This window comes from Barbatula barbatula (assembly GCF_947034865.1).
Source record: "Barbatula barbatula genome assembly, chromosome: 2".
Taxonomy (NCBI): Eukaryota; Metazoa; Chordata; class Actinopteri; order Cypriniformes; family Nemacheilidae; genus Barbatula; species Barbatula barbatula.
Genome location: NC_136767.1, coordinates 31,008,281 through 31,023,934, shown reverse-complemented (window position 1 = coordinate 31,023,934; position 15,654 = coordinate 31,008,281). Strand labels below are relative to the sequence as shown.

Below are 15,654 nucleotides of genomic sequence, written 5' to 3'. Positions count from 1 at the left end.
TTTGCATGTCTTATAAAGCAGACAAATAATAATGTGTAATTCTGGGAAATAATTTACATTTACTTGTATTTCTTCAAAGAAATCTGTATCTAATTAAAACGGATAAAATGTGTAATTCTAACAGCAAAGCTGGCAAACAGATAAACGTATAAATGTAACTGACGAAATGTTTGATTTAAACAGATTTTTTTCCATTTTAATTGAATTCGGAACAGTATCACGCTACACTTAAGTCATGTTTGTTTTCACATTTATAAAAACTGTGAAATTATATCTACAGTAGATCTGTTAATATTAAATGATATCAGTTTTACCATTTTATATTAAATTAAAGTATTTGAGGAACATACAAGTCAGACAATATACAATCATAATACATAAACACAACAAATGAAACGTATCAAATAAAAACTCATAAGGTTACTGTCTCAGAAAAATCTCAGTCTGGTCTGTCCATCGTTCCTGCCTGGAACTCTCTCACACAGCAGTTTTCCTCTCTTACACTGCAGAGGCACTAGAAACACACACACACACAGCAATCCGAGTCATCACTAATAATGAAAATTCAGTGATGTACTTCATTAATAATAACAATGTAACTCATTTGTTTTAAAGTTATGGTTATGGGCTGAAATTTTCCCCCTCGATGGTACTTACAAAAAAAAACGTAAAAACAGTTTAACATAACAATTACTAAAAAGGGCACATTTTATCGTTTTTGTCTTTTATGACTATACTGTGCTCACGAACAGAAATATCTACAATTATCTGACCGTGACAAATGGACAATAATTTAGAAAAACGTGTACAGTGTTTGTTTATTTGAAATATACCTATATATCGTGATGAATGATATAAGCTCAAAATTTACTCGAGCTAAATGTACACTAAAATATTGATGCTACGTGAAAATAAATATCACCACAATAACAGGCACCACACAGTTATACAAGTATAAAAGGTCGCGTGTAACACTGTGTAATGAATGCTATTTCAATAGCCAGGATAAGCACTACTATATAACATTTTCTAACGAAACAATTAAAAAGATGTCTGTTTGTGTGTGTCTGTACCACTGTTTGCATCTTCAGTCCTCGGTCTCTTCCTCTCTTCTGTCCTGCGATCAGCCGTGTTCTCAGGTGATGTCCAGTGAGTCTGATCCTGTGGTCTACAGCTGAATTCACACGCAGTGTTTCTGAAGCTCAGCATCTGAGGGCCCGAGAGGACGGCAGCTTGCTCTGGTGTTAGATCTGAGATGAAATGAACGTGTCCTTCATCCTGCGGCTGCCAGACGTTCACTGTGGCTGAATCTTGGCTGAACAGTGTGTTTGATAAAGTCCAAGCCGGATCTAGAATGTATCACACGTTTCGCAAGCAGTGAATATAATTCCTGCTACACATGAAACTATTTTTAATGCCTTCGTAACATATGAATTATTAGATGATCATTGTCACACTTGTCGATTAACTTAAATCTACGTTTTGGTGAGTAATAAAGTCCGTTTATACTCATTTTCGGTGCTTTGAGGGTTTGTTGCTGTTTACATTTCCATTATGTTTAAAATCTGGATTGAACTATCCGACACAAACCTACCTGAGGTGTGATTTTCCTGTGTAAAGCACAGAGGCTGACCAATCGGCTCTCTAAACTGGCCGACAGACGTCTTCCCCTCCTGCCTTCCAGAGAGAGAGACTGTGAAGTACTCTGTAGACTGCTGTGATTGACAGATCTCTGTCTGAGGATGAGGAAGATGAGGTGAGATGTTTGTCTGTGAGGAAGCTTCATCCTGACTCTCTGAAGCTGCTGTTTTGACTTTGTGTTCGGCTATAATATCATTGAAGAGCTGTGAGGTAACAGCATATAATACAACGGTTAGTCACATGACATGTCGCGAGCGGTTCTTGGTCGGAATAAGTTGATATGATAAATAGTCTAAGAACCTTAATGACTTTATGAGGGACCTGTGGAAACATTTCTTGCAGATCAACAAGAGAAGCTTCCAGCAGCCACTGAAGAGACGGAGCTCTGCTTAACATCAGCTGAGCTACGAGAGGATTGATACAGGGAAACCGAAGCAGACAACGCTCCTCCTGAAACAAACCAAACAGATCCATAACTACATAAAGCAGGACCAAACTTGACACAATCTTACAAATGTCTCTTGTTATTAGAGTTTGAGAAGAGATCAACAATGAGCTCAGATTTGTCAAGTCTGCAATCAAAAGTCAATATTATTGAAGATCTCAATATCATTTCTCATCACATTTACTTGATTCCACATTCATTTCACACCTCCTCTTCTTGCGTTTCAACCATTAAACTCTCATTTGGTATTTCTTTAGTTAACACTTACATTTAGTTTTGAGTTGTTTTTAAAGCAGATTAGTAATAATGGCACACTGTAATTGCGATGAAATAAAAACACCTCTGTGGGTAGCACACTGATCCAGTCTCTATCCAGCCAGCTCAAAGCATCTCTGTCTGAACTCATGAGCGTGTGTACAGAGATCTGATAGATGTATCTGGCTATATCTTCTTCCTCACACGCCAGTAACACCTGAAACACACAACAGAGCAAATCTCACCTGGACAGAAGCTTTAGAAAAACGTGACGTTTTAATATACATAACACAAGAAAAACAAATCTACCTTGACATCAAATTTCTCAGACTGTTGTCCGAACAGCACGAATGAAGAGTAGATGAGAACCAGATTTAGATAGATGCTTCTGGAAATCCTTGGAGTGGAAAATGAAAGGCTATGAACACAACTAGATTCACGGTTCCCGAAGAAAACAACAGTGCTTACAACACAACAAAATAATGCTAGTATACAACATTCAGACTTTTGTCTATAAATAGAAATATGACACTGACATTAGTGAACATTTTGAAATACTGTATTACTATATTGTTTTCGTTTCATGCTAATTGTGGTTTAGCAACTTTGCTTTAAGCTTTTGTCATTTTATAATTGTTATTTGCTTTTTGGGTACATTTTATTTATAAATTGAGTGCTAAAACAACACTTCTAATTCCTGTTTAACGTGTTTCCAAATAATATGTAGACATATATTTCATTAAGCATTTGACACACATAGTGCTTGAAAGCACAGTACGATAATTTTTTTTCTTTTTGTGCATTGCGCGTAGACATCAGTAGATAAGTAATAATGCTAAAAAAATGAGCATACACAGGGTGTGAATGTGTTTCAAACTAACAGCGCTCTGTGACTCTCAGAGCAGTGAAGGATGAGCCAGCAGCGTGTGAACTGCAGAGAGAGAGAGGACAGTCTCATGACCACACGATTAGATGCTTTCTCCATCTCCAGCTCGCTCAGCTTCTAAACACACACACGCACGAGTTAGCGCAAGATGTGTTACTTTAAGACTGCTGGTCTGGTGACTGTGTGGGTGGAGTTTTACCTGTATGAACACAGCAGTGTTTTCATCCACAGTGATGACATCATAATGGTCTCCGCCCAGCTTCTGGGCTGACGGAGGGTGTTTTCTCTCCAGCAGAGTCATGTCATACCTGCCCCAACACAGCCAGACGTCGACTAATGTCACCTGCAATGCGTCACATGATGCACGAACCACGCTTTAAATGACAGAGATCGTCCACTCACGTGGTCTCCAGAGCACGCTGAATCCTCGAGCTTTTCAGCAAACCGTCGGTGACGAGCAACACAAACGGAATCGAGTCCATATATGACGCAGAGTTCCTGTCTTCTGACAAATTCGAAGTAATACATTATTCAAATAACAGATAAACACATGCGATATCATACGACAACTGTTTTCTGATTGGCTGTTACTGTGTTGCATCATGAAGACACATGTGTATAGAACACATTGTTGGGTATCATTATGCGGACTCACTGAATTCAGCCACAGCCGTGGAGAAGGAGATGTACTTGATGTTTCTCTCTGAACACAAACTGCTGAAGGGCGAGTGATCCACACAGTGAAGCTCGAACACCAGACTGAAACTGCGCCATGGGAAATCAGCCCCGACGTGCTGACGGCACAACGCGACACAGCTGCTGCTGGACAGACTGAAGCCAGAAGAGACAGATATGTGTCCGAAAGCCAAGCAAGCTGTCTTCTTCTATGGACATTCATAGCAGTGCACGTTACATATAGCCACTTGAATATTAATTATTATACATCTGCTTTAATGGCACAAATATTTTGAGGGAATGAGGTTGCGGAGATGATTACATCACATGTTGTGGAGACACCACCATCCACAACATCCCATTTGCTCATTTACACACCTGTTCATCACGTCTCTGCAGGTGACTCTGCTCTTATCTTCCTCAGGGACTACTGCGCACACAGAGTTTCCTAACAACACACACAGAATCCAGTAATCTGCATTGACATTTATAAGAAGATGTCTTGAAAAATGAACTCACCTGATGCCTGTCCGAGAGCTGTGAGCACTTCTGTGTTTACAGGCTTCACAGTCAAAACTAGAACCTGTACACATTCAGTCATTAAACATTCAGGAACTCAAAAGAAAGGAAACTTTTCCAGAGGGCTGTTCACATTTCGCGTCTTTTTTCAACAGCGTTTGGGAGCTCATGCTCCCCTGGAGTCTGGCGTTGCTAAGCAACCATGGACCCCTCTTGCCTTTAAGATGAGGAGGTATAAACTCAACTCAACTTCTTTTTTTTAGCGCTTTTAAAAATGTATTTGTTACAAAGCAGCTGTACATGAAACATTTTTAATATCAGCAAAACATTCAAGTTTTGTAAAAAAACTAAACAAAAGTGGAAACACACAGAATACACACGCACACAGCTTCATACACACACATGCATGAAACTGAGACACACAACTCCACACGCACAGAACAAAAGGAAAATCAGGATATATGGTTTATATACACTTAAAATATCCTGCAAAAACTCGGTTACTAGATTTATTTATGCTGTGATCATCCGTTTCTCCATCTTCGCTGATCTTTTCTATATTGATCGACAAAAAGTGAAGCTGATTGGTTGGTACCCGTCACATGACCTGCGGTGCGCTTGCGGCATTCTGAAAAGTTGAAATATTTTTATCTCCATGCAGCACAGATGCGCCTAGAAAAAGAAGCTTGTCGTAGCGCATGTGTGTCGTGAACGCATCCCTCTCTATTTGAGTGTGTTTGTTGTGCGCGTTAAAATAACAAACTTGGCAAAAAGATGCGAAATGTGAACGGCCCCAATTTGCCATTAGCTGACACGTACACTTTTGATATAATTTTAATCTAAGCATGTATTGAATTTCAACTAAATCAAACCTCAGGAGTGACATTAAGTCCTCCAACAGCAATGTGAAAGACTGACAAGCATGACAAGACGCATGAAAACTGTGATCTAAATCCAGGTTATCACACAAAGATATAATTTTCGAACTTTTCCTAAATAAATGTTGAAGTATGACTTTTGTGGTTCTTAAAAGTGATTATGAACGTGTATTTGAGATCTGAAAAAATACATATTTTCTGTTATTTCATTTTCAAACAATATTTGGTAACACTTTATAATAACTGCTATTGATCATTAGTTAAGCATTAGCAAACAGTTAATACATCATTTATAAAGTATTGTCCCTACACTAACATACATCAGTAAGCAGTTTATAGGTATAAATGCTTTATTCTTCATTCATAAGTGGTTGTTTTTCATAATTTCTAAATTAAACAATACAAATTCAAACCAGTTATTTAGGAGTTGTCAGTACATCATACGATCATTAATGAAGTGCTAAATAAATTATTAATGAATTATTTAAATGATACATCTTATGATGTAGTAAGATAGTAATCGTTACTCAGTGTTAATGAATGTGTGTAATAATTCTCTATTACTCAGTTTATGAGTAATGCAGGTAGTCATAAAACATTTAGTACCTGTCAGTTTACTATTTTTGTGATCTCATGTAAAGTGAGCACTATTTATGCTTCACAAAGCTTTTACAAGGTTTAGGTATCGGGTAGGATTATGGATGCAGAATATTTGAATGCAGAATATGTGCTTTGTAAGTACTAATAAACAGCTAATATGAGTATAATGGGCATGCTATTAAATAACAGTTAATAGTGAGAATTGGTTCCTATACTGAAGTGTTACTGTACAGATAAATAAAAATGAATATAAGAGGAGTAAGAAAACTATCAAAAAGCTATAAAATAAAGAAAATAAGTTAAATACTTTGGTGTAGCGAGAAAGATTTGTTTTTTCAGAGTGAAAAATTAGTAAATTAAGTCACAAAAAAGGTGTCAAAATTAAATCTTAAATTAATATCTGTATTCATAATTTATAACATTTTAACTGTTTGCTAATGTTTAATTAATGATTAATAGCATGCCGTTGTTATGGAGTGTTACCCAATATTTTATTTGAAATTTGGTAGAAATGTTATTAGTAGTTTTGAGAATTTTCATTTGACCTAAACACATACCTATAAATAGTAAATTAATAAAACCTGAAAATAATTTTGAAATAGTTTCATTTCTGCCGCTGTATATCCAAGAACATTCAAGGGTCAATTCACTGCAGAGATCTTTGTCTACTATGCTTTGACTTTCCTGTTTCAAATATATTTTGTGAAATGTTTTGCTTAAAACGTGTGTTATGATATGGTACAGATGCCACTTGATTTAGATTTTTGATAAGTGAAAGCAAAGAAGAATGAATCTCACTCTGTTGTTGTGGTTCATGTTGGAGTTCATCCATGTGCTCATTTGATCCTGAAGCTCTAGTAGTTTCGGGTCGGGCTCTGATCTCTTTCGACTGAGATACTGCAACACCTCAAACTTCTTCATCAGCTCATCCAGACACTTGAGATGACAGGAGCTCCTCACCTGACTCAGGTAATCTAATCAAAGACAAACATAGCTCACTTCCTCTTGTTTTATATCTGTACACTCGTACTGTACAATACTGAATGTCTAAAACTGTACGCAAGGTATTTTAGAAACAACTGAGATAACGTCAAACTTAAAAACAAAGAGAACTCCAGAAGGCGTCCTGTCCTGAGGAACAAGCGTGTATCCTCATCACCATATTCCTCTGTCTAAGATCACATCGTTTCTATGACAGGTGAGTGTTTGGGTCGTATTTACCAGCAGCTGTGTCAAGGTCACATTTGAGCAGAAGTTCCTTCAGAGTGACCAGAACATGCAGAAGAGTGATGTCATCAAACACACCGTCCGCACCTGCCACAGAAACATCAGAAACACTGTACATGTTGTCAGATGTGAACACCGACGTTTGCAGGTGATCTTTTCTCACCCTGCTGTGTGTAATGTTTTCTCTCTTGTTGCTTTAGGAGGAAGCGTGTGAGTTCGGACGACAGGGTAGCGAAGTCTCTGTTGTTCAAAGCGGTGACGCCCGACTCGACCGCTCTGCTCAGACAAGGCACAGCCAACACATTCAGCTCTCTGTACGCGCTTCTCTGGATCTCTGAGAATTCAAGAGAATCGTTTCTTCATCTTAAGTCAGTCATGAATAAATAAACACGCGCATCTTGAGGATGTTATACCTGTGGCCTGAACATATATGGTCTCGTTGATGGTTCTCTCTTCACGGGTCAAGATTTTCTCAGTCGATGCAACATTTTCTTTTGCATTCGTGACCATATTTGCTCTCAATGTTATTTCAGTCGAAATCTCTCTCGCGTTCACCTCTAAGAGATTTAAACATTATTCATCACTTTAAGTAACTTCATGTCTTTGAATGTATTTTCTTCTTAAAGAAAGTAATGTTTTTCACATTATCTATGGACGAACAGTGAATTTGGTTTTCACCTTATATGGTAATGATTCCTTTCAACTTAAAAATGCAATGCGTAACCTAAAATTGCAGGTTACGTTAAGTGTTTATTTATATGAATAATATATTTATTCTATGACGTCTCCATTTATTTCCTCGCAATATTGTACCCCACAACTCAACTTATGAATCATTATCGTTACGGATCATGATAAGGTAGGGAAACAGTTTGATTTTAATCGAGAAAACAAAAGTCCTGGATGAAATTCACTGTACCTGCAGATGCTGGACTGCTCTGTCGAGGTGTTTGGACTGGACTTTTCCGTGAAGTTCTTAACATCATGAAGAAGGATAAAGGGTCCAGGTTTTCATTGGATTTAACCTGTAAATGATTAACATGTCTGCCATTCGAACTGTTTAATAACTGTGATGATCTACAGGTCATTCCTTCTCTCTTTTGATCAAACCGTTCGGGACGTTCATGCACAGTTGACATCCCCTTCATATCTCTGTGCTTCGACGGAGGGGATTTAAACACCTCTTTAGAAAAGATGGGCTGCTCTCCAGACGGACAATTGGTTCTGGAGTCATTTCTCTCAGGGCATCTTTCTGGTGTTTTATGTTTAAAGGATGTCGAGTTTGACACGTCCTGCGCTGTTTGTGCTGTTTTACAGTTGATTTCTCTAGTTTGCTCCATTCTTAATAACTTCACAGGCTTCTCTTCATCCTCGTGTGCAGGTCCTGCTGTCTCTGGATGGTTACTCTGGGCCGGGGGGACTGCAACGGGACGGTCTTGTGGTGGCAGGGGGACAATCATTAATGATAGATAACTCAAATGATAAATTCAGCACTTAGCTTGTAAATGATATATTGAAATATTATAAAAATAAACGACTTACCAGCATTTGCAGCAAACAGCATCTCTGTAAAAACATATTACACAAACTATGAGGAAAAGATTGCATTTTGTGCTTTTGTGAGATTAAAGAAGCCTAAGTGCAAAGTTCTTCAAGGTTCCAGATCTCACCATCGATTTGCAGAATGGACAGTGGAGAGAATTTTTCAATCTGGTGTCTGGTCTCAATATCGGCGGTCTGGAGGTTCTCAGCATAGACACACAGATCTGTCAAGTTCTTGGGAAGCATCGCTCTGGCGTCAGTGAAGTGAGGCTGCTCCATATTCTCAACATGTTCAGTCTTCACCTTCAGGAGCATGAGAAGGTCCGAGAGTGTCCGAGTGTGAACCGAAGGCTTTGACATCTGTGGTTCTGTACACATTTGTGAATAGATCAAACCATCAGCATGAATTTAAGACGAGGCGGAAATGGACCGAATGTTTATTAGAAATATACAGACTTCTGTGAATGGAACTTAAGCATATCCCGTCATAAACCTCTTGTACTTACCAGCAAGAAAAAATCCAGCCACACACTCGCGATATTTCTCTGCCATCCAAACAGATTTCTCCCTATTTTCAAAGTCACTGTCTGACATGAAATGTCTAGGAAAAATAAAATATTGTATATCTTCAGTAGTGCTTCTACAATCTGAAAGAACAGTCCACAAGGTTTGATGTCAATGATGAAGTCTGTACAGGGGGTGAACTACGTCTTTAAAAGAAACGACAAAAATTCAAAGTTAATCATAGGAAAAAAGCAAGAAACTTTCTGTTTATAAACAGGTGACAGCTGCTCAGGTGACAGCGGCCCGTCGGGCAGAAACAGGTGTGCTGGCGTGTCATTACACGGTGAGAGAGGCAGATCTAACTCCATTTCAGTGTATAACCTCAAAGCACCTGGAACACAACACATTTTAAAAAGCACAGCTTAAAAATACATGAGTAAGTAAGTGCTTATTAATTGTGATTGAATGAGAATTGGTCATTCATCTACCTGGCGACTTTGGCTCCCCGAATGAGTCCCAAGAGCTGCTTTCTTCAGTTTGCAGAACCTCTAACTCAGTCTTGTGTTTATCAGCAGATGTGACTATTATTACAGGACATTTACTGTATGTTAGAATGTTACCTGGACCTTAAAATAAATGTGTATTGTGTTATGTAAACGTTCATTTTCACCTTCCATGTGAATGTTTGCACAGGGTTTTTTGTCTTCCATTAATTCTGGAGTTAGATTTAGAAGATCCTGCAGCTTTCCCAACGGGAAACTGGTCTCATGCCTCCGGACAGATTCCACGTGGACTTCTACGGGTAACATGAGTGACTGTTGGAAAAAAACTGGCTTTTAAAATACCAAGAGCGGTTTATTATCGGTGAAGGAGATTTTTTTGAGGTCACCTCCTCATTCAGCACCGCCTCCTTTTGGAACACCTCTGTCAGGTTTTCTTCAGTCGCTGTGACATCAGAAACTCCATCTGAAACTGTACTGTACGAGGCACAGTGCCTACGAAAAATACATGAAGGTGGGATAACACCACCAACTTAACCAAAATAAACATTTCCAACCTTTATGGCCATTAAGATTCATTTCAATGCAATTAGTTCGAAATAAAATCTTGGCACTGCTTAGTTGGGTGACACATCAAAATGCAGAAATAAACGATATTTTGTACCTAAAAATGACATCGTCTGAGAGCATCGCTGATGAATGATGAAAAGGATCTGACACGGTCATGAGCTTTAGCCTCTGCAGCATTGTGTGAACTGAAGGAAGGTGGTTTTTGAATCTCAGACGGTCGGTGAATATCACTTCCTCTGGCAGAGTGAGATCTGACAATTAGAAGACGAGGTAAAATTACATGAATCCAAGAACAAACGAAGAATAAATATCCTTATGGTACGTAATGGAGTTGCATGAGGATGAGTAGAGTTATGAAAAATACATATGGGTTGAAACAACACTACCACTTTCAGGGAACAAATGTTTGCGTATTAAAAATGAAATGGTTCCCACCATCATAACTGAAGTGTGAGTCATCGAGTGTGCATGGAGTAAAACTCTCTTCCCATGGTGATGTGTTTTCACTGCTCTCAACTTCCTCTGAATGCCAGAGGGCTTCTGTAGCGCTAATACTGCACTGAGAGCCGGGGTTAGAGCTGGGAACCACTTCATCCGTTCCACGTCCGGTCCGCACCTGGAAGACACTCAATCTAAACACAAAACAACCCCATATGAAGAATCAGCACTGATCACAACTGAGAGAATGTTATAGTCAGCTGGACATGAAATCTGCTTACACAAATACCAAAGCACATTTATAAATAGAGATCAATAATATTAATGGAAAAACATTTGTATAGAGTTTAACCTTTCGAAACGATCACGAAAACGTGTGCATTCCTTTAAGTCTTCCATCAGGGATCCAGTCACAGGTAGTTTACTTGTGGAGATTTTATTACCTGTCATCAATAACATTAGATGATTCTCAATACCAAAGTATGCAAACCAGGGTTTTTATCATTTACTAACAAAACACAAATGTTAGATGTCGATAACGATAACACTAAACATGACCGTTTATCGGCCGATGACGATAACACTAAACATGATCGTTTATGTGTCGATGACGATAACACTAAACATGATCGTTTATCTGTCGATGACGATAACACTAAACATGACCGTTTATCGGCCGATGACGATAACACTAAACATGACCGTTTATCGGCCGATGACGATAACACTAAAAATGACCGTTTATCGGCCGATGACGATAACACTAAACATGACCGTTTATCGGCCGATGACAATAACACTAAACATGACCGTTTATCGGTCGATGACGATAACACTAAACATGACCGTTTATCGGCCGATGACGATAACACTAAACATGACCGTTTATCGGTCGATGACGATAACACTAAACATGACCGTTTATCGGCCGATGACGATAACACTAAACATGACCGTTTATCGGCCGATGACGATAACACTAAAAATGACCGTTTATCGGCCGATGACGATAACACTAAACATGACCGTTTATCGGCCGATGACGATAACACTAAACATGACCGTTTATCGGCCGATGACGATAACACTAAACATGACCGTTTATCTGTCGATGACGATAACACTAAACATGACCGTTTATCGGCCGATGACGATAACACTAAACATGACCGTTTATCGGCCGATGACGATAACACTAAACATGACCGTTTATCGGCCGATGACGATAACACTAAACATGACCGTTTATCGGCCGATGACGATAACACTAAACATGACCGTTTATCGGCCGATGACGATAACACTAAACATGACCGTTTATCGGCCGATGACGATAACACTAAACATGACCGTTTATCGGCCGATGACGATAACACTAAACATGATCGTTTATCTGTCGATGACGATAACACTAAACATGACCGTTTATCGGCCGATGACGATAACACTAAAAATGACCGTTTATCGGCCGATGACGATAACACTAAACATGACCGTTTATCGGCCGATGACGATAACACTAAACATGACCGTTTATCGGCCGATGACGATAACACTAAACATGATCGTTTATCTGTCGATGACGATAACACTAAACATGACCGTTTATCGGCCGATGACGATAACACTAAAAATGACCGTTTATCGGCCGATGACGATGACACTAAACATGATCGTTTATCTGTCGATGACGATAACACTAAACATGACCGTTTATCGGCCGATGACGATAACACTAAAAATGACCGTTTATCGGCCGATGACGATAACACTAAACATGACCGTTTATCGGCCGATGACGATAACACTAAACATGACCGTTTATCTGTCGATGACGATAACACTAAACATGACCGTTTATCGGCCGATGACGATAACACTAAACATGACCGTTTATCGGCCGATGACGATAACACTAAACATGACCGTTTATCGGCCGATGACGATAACACTAAACATGATCGTTTATCTGTCGATGACGATAACACTAAACATGACCGTTTATCGGCCGATGACGATAACACTAAACATGACCGTTTATCGGCCGATGACGATAACACTAAACATGACCGTTTATCGGCCGATGACGATAACACTAAACATGACCGTTTATCGGCCAATGACGATAACACTAAACATGATCGTTTATCTGTCGATGACGATAACACTAAACATGACCGTTTATCGGCCGATGACGATAACACTAAACATGACCGTTTATCGGCCGATGACGATAACACTAAACATGACCGTTTATCGGCCGATGACGATAACACTAAACATGACCGTTTATCGGCCGATGACGATAACACTAAACATGACCGTTTATCGGCCGATGACGATAACACTAAACATGACCGTTTATCGGCCGATGACGATAACACTAAACATGACCGTTTATCGGCCGATGACGATAACACTAAACATGACCGTTTATCGGCCGATGACGATAACACTAAACATGACCGTTTATCGGCCGATGACGATAACACTAAACATGACCGTTTATCGGCCGATGACGATAACACTAAACATGACCGTTTATCGGCCGATGACGATAACACTAAACATGATCGTTTATCTGTCGATGACGATAACACTAAACATGACCGTTTATCGGCCGATGACGATAACACTAAAAATGACTGTTTATCGGCCGATGACGATAACACTAAACATGACCGTTTATCGGCCGATGACGATAACACTAAACATGACCGTTTATCGGCCGATGACGATAACACTAAAAATGACCGTTTATCGGCCGATGACGATAACACTAAACATGACCGTTTATCGGCCGATGACGATAACACTAAACATGACCGTTTATCGGCCGATGACGATAACACTAAACATGACCGTTTATCGGCCGATGACGATAACACTAAACATGACCGTTTATCGGCCGATGACGATAACACTAAACATGACCGTTTATTGGCCGATGACGATAACACTAAAAATGACCGTTTATCGGCCGATGACGATAACACTAAAAATGACCGTTTATCTGTCGATACCGTTAAGACTAAAAATGACCGTTTATTGGCCGATGACGATAACACTAAAAATGACCGTTTATCGGCCGATGACGATAACACTAAAAATGACCGTTTATCGGCCGATGACGATAACACTAAACATGACCGTTTATCGGCCGATGACGATAACACTAAAAATTACCGTTTATCGGCCGATGACGATAACACTAAACATGACCGTTTATCGGCCGATGACGATAACACTAAACATGACCGTTTATCGGCCGATGACGATAACACTAAACATGACCGTTTATCGGCCGATGACGATAACACTAAACATGACCGTTTATCGGCCGATGACGATAACACTAAACATGACCGTTTATCGGCCGATGACGATAACACTAAACATGACCGTTTATCGGCCAATGACGATAACACTAAACATGATCGTTTATCGGCCAATGACGATAACACTAAACATGACCGTTTATCGGCCGATGACGATAACACTAAAAATGACCGTTTATCGGCCGATGACGATAACACTAAACATGACCGTTTATCGGCCGATGACGATAACACTAAACATGACCGTTTATCGGCCGATGACGATAACACTAAACATGACCGTTTATCAGCCGATGACGATAACACTAAACATGACCGTTTATCGGCCGATGACGATAACACTAAACATGACCGTTTATCGGCCGATGACGATAACACTAAACATGATCGTTTATCTGTCGATGACGATAACACTAAACATGACCGTTTATCGGCCGATGACGATAACACTAAAAATGACTGTTTATCGGCCGATGACGATAACACTAAACATGACCGTTTATCGGCCGATGACGATAACACTAAACATGACCGTTTATCGGCCGATGACGATAACACTAAAAATGACCGTTTATCGGCCGATGACGATAACACTAAACATGACCGTTTATCGGCCGATGACGATAACACTAAACATGACCGTTTATCGGCCGATGACGATAACACTAAACATGACCGTTTATCGGCCGATGACGATAACACTAAACATGACCGTTTATCGGCCGATGACGATAACACTAAACGTGACCGTTTATTGGCCGATGACGATAACACTAAAAATGACCGTTTATCGGCCGATGACGATAACACTAAAAATGACCGTTTATCTGTCGATACCGTTAAGACTAAAAATGACCGTTTATTGGCCGATGACGATAACACTAAAAATGACCGTTTATCGGCCGATGACGATAACACTAAAAATGACCGTTTATCGGCCGATGACGATAACACTAAACATGACCGTTTATCGGCCGATGACGATAACACTAAAAATTACCGTTTATCGGCCGATGACGATAACACTAAACATGACCGTTTATCGGCCGATGACGATAACACTAAACATGACCGTTTATCGGCCGATGACGATAACACTAAACATGACCGTTTATCGGCCGATGACGATAACACTAAACATGACCGTTTATCGGCCGATGACGATAACACTAAACATGACCGTTTATCGGCCGATGACGATAACACTAAACATGATCGTTTATCTGTCGATGACGATAACACTAAACATGACCGTTTATCGGCCGATGACGATAACACTAAACATGACCGTTTATCGGCCGATGACGATAACACTAAACATGACCGTTTATCGGCCGATGACGATAACACTAAACATGACCGTTTATCGGCCGATGACGATAACACTAAACATGACCGTTTATCGGCCAATGACGATAACACTAAACATGATCGTTTATCTGTCGATGACGATAACACTAAACATGACCGTTTATCGGCCGATGACGATAACACTAAACATGACCGTTTATCGGCCGATGACGATAACACTAAACATGACCGTTTATCGGCCGATGACGATAACACTAAACATGACCGTTTATCGGCCGATGACGATAACACTAAACATGACCGTTTATCGGCCGATGACGATAAC

General features: G+C 39.7%; 1 protein-coding gene across 1 annotated transcript; it reads right to left on the bottom strand.

The window, feature by feature from the left end:
* Positions 1-47: 47 nt before the first annotated feature.
* shoc1 (shortage in chiasmata 1) lies at positions 48-8,914 on the bottom strand (the record flags this gene model as incomplete). Its single annotated transcript, XM_079472375.1, has 19 exons — positions 48-514; positions 1,074-1,349; positions 1,595-1,844; positions 1,942-2,091; positions 2,427-2,558; positions 2,651-2,738; positions 3,223-3,344; positions 3,427-3,535; positions 3,630-3,732; positions 3,883-4,058; positions 4,281-4,350; positions 4,422-4,485; positions 6,698-6,873; positions 7,121-7,213; positions 7,290-7,460; positions 7,540-7,683; positions 8,046-8,561; positions 8,669-8,692; positions 8,797-8,914. The coding sequence occupies 19 exons, from the start codon at positions 8,912-8,914 to the stop codon at positions 429-431; spliced, it is 2,868 nt and encodes a 955-aa protein (XP_079328501.1). The 3' UTR covers positions 48-428.
* Between the last annotated feature and the right edge of the window lie 6,740 nt (positions 8,915-15,654).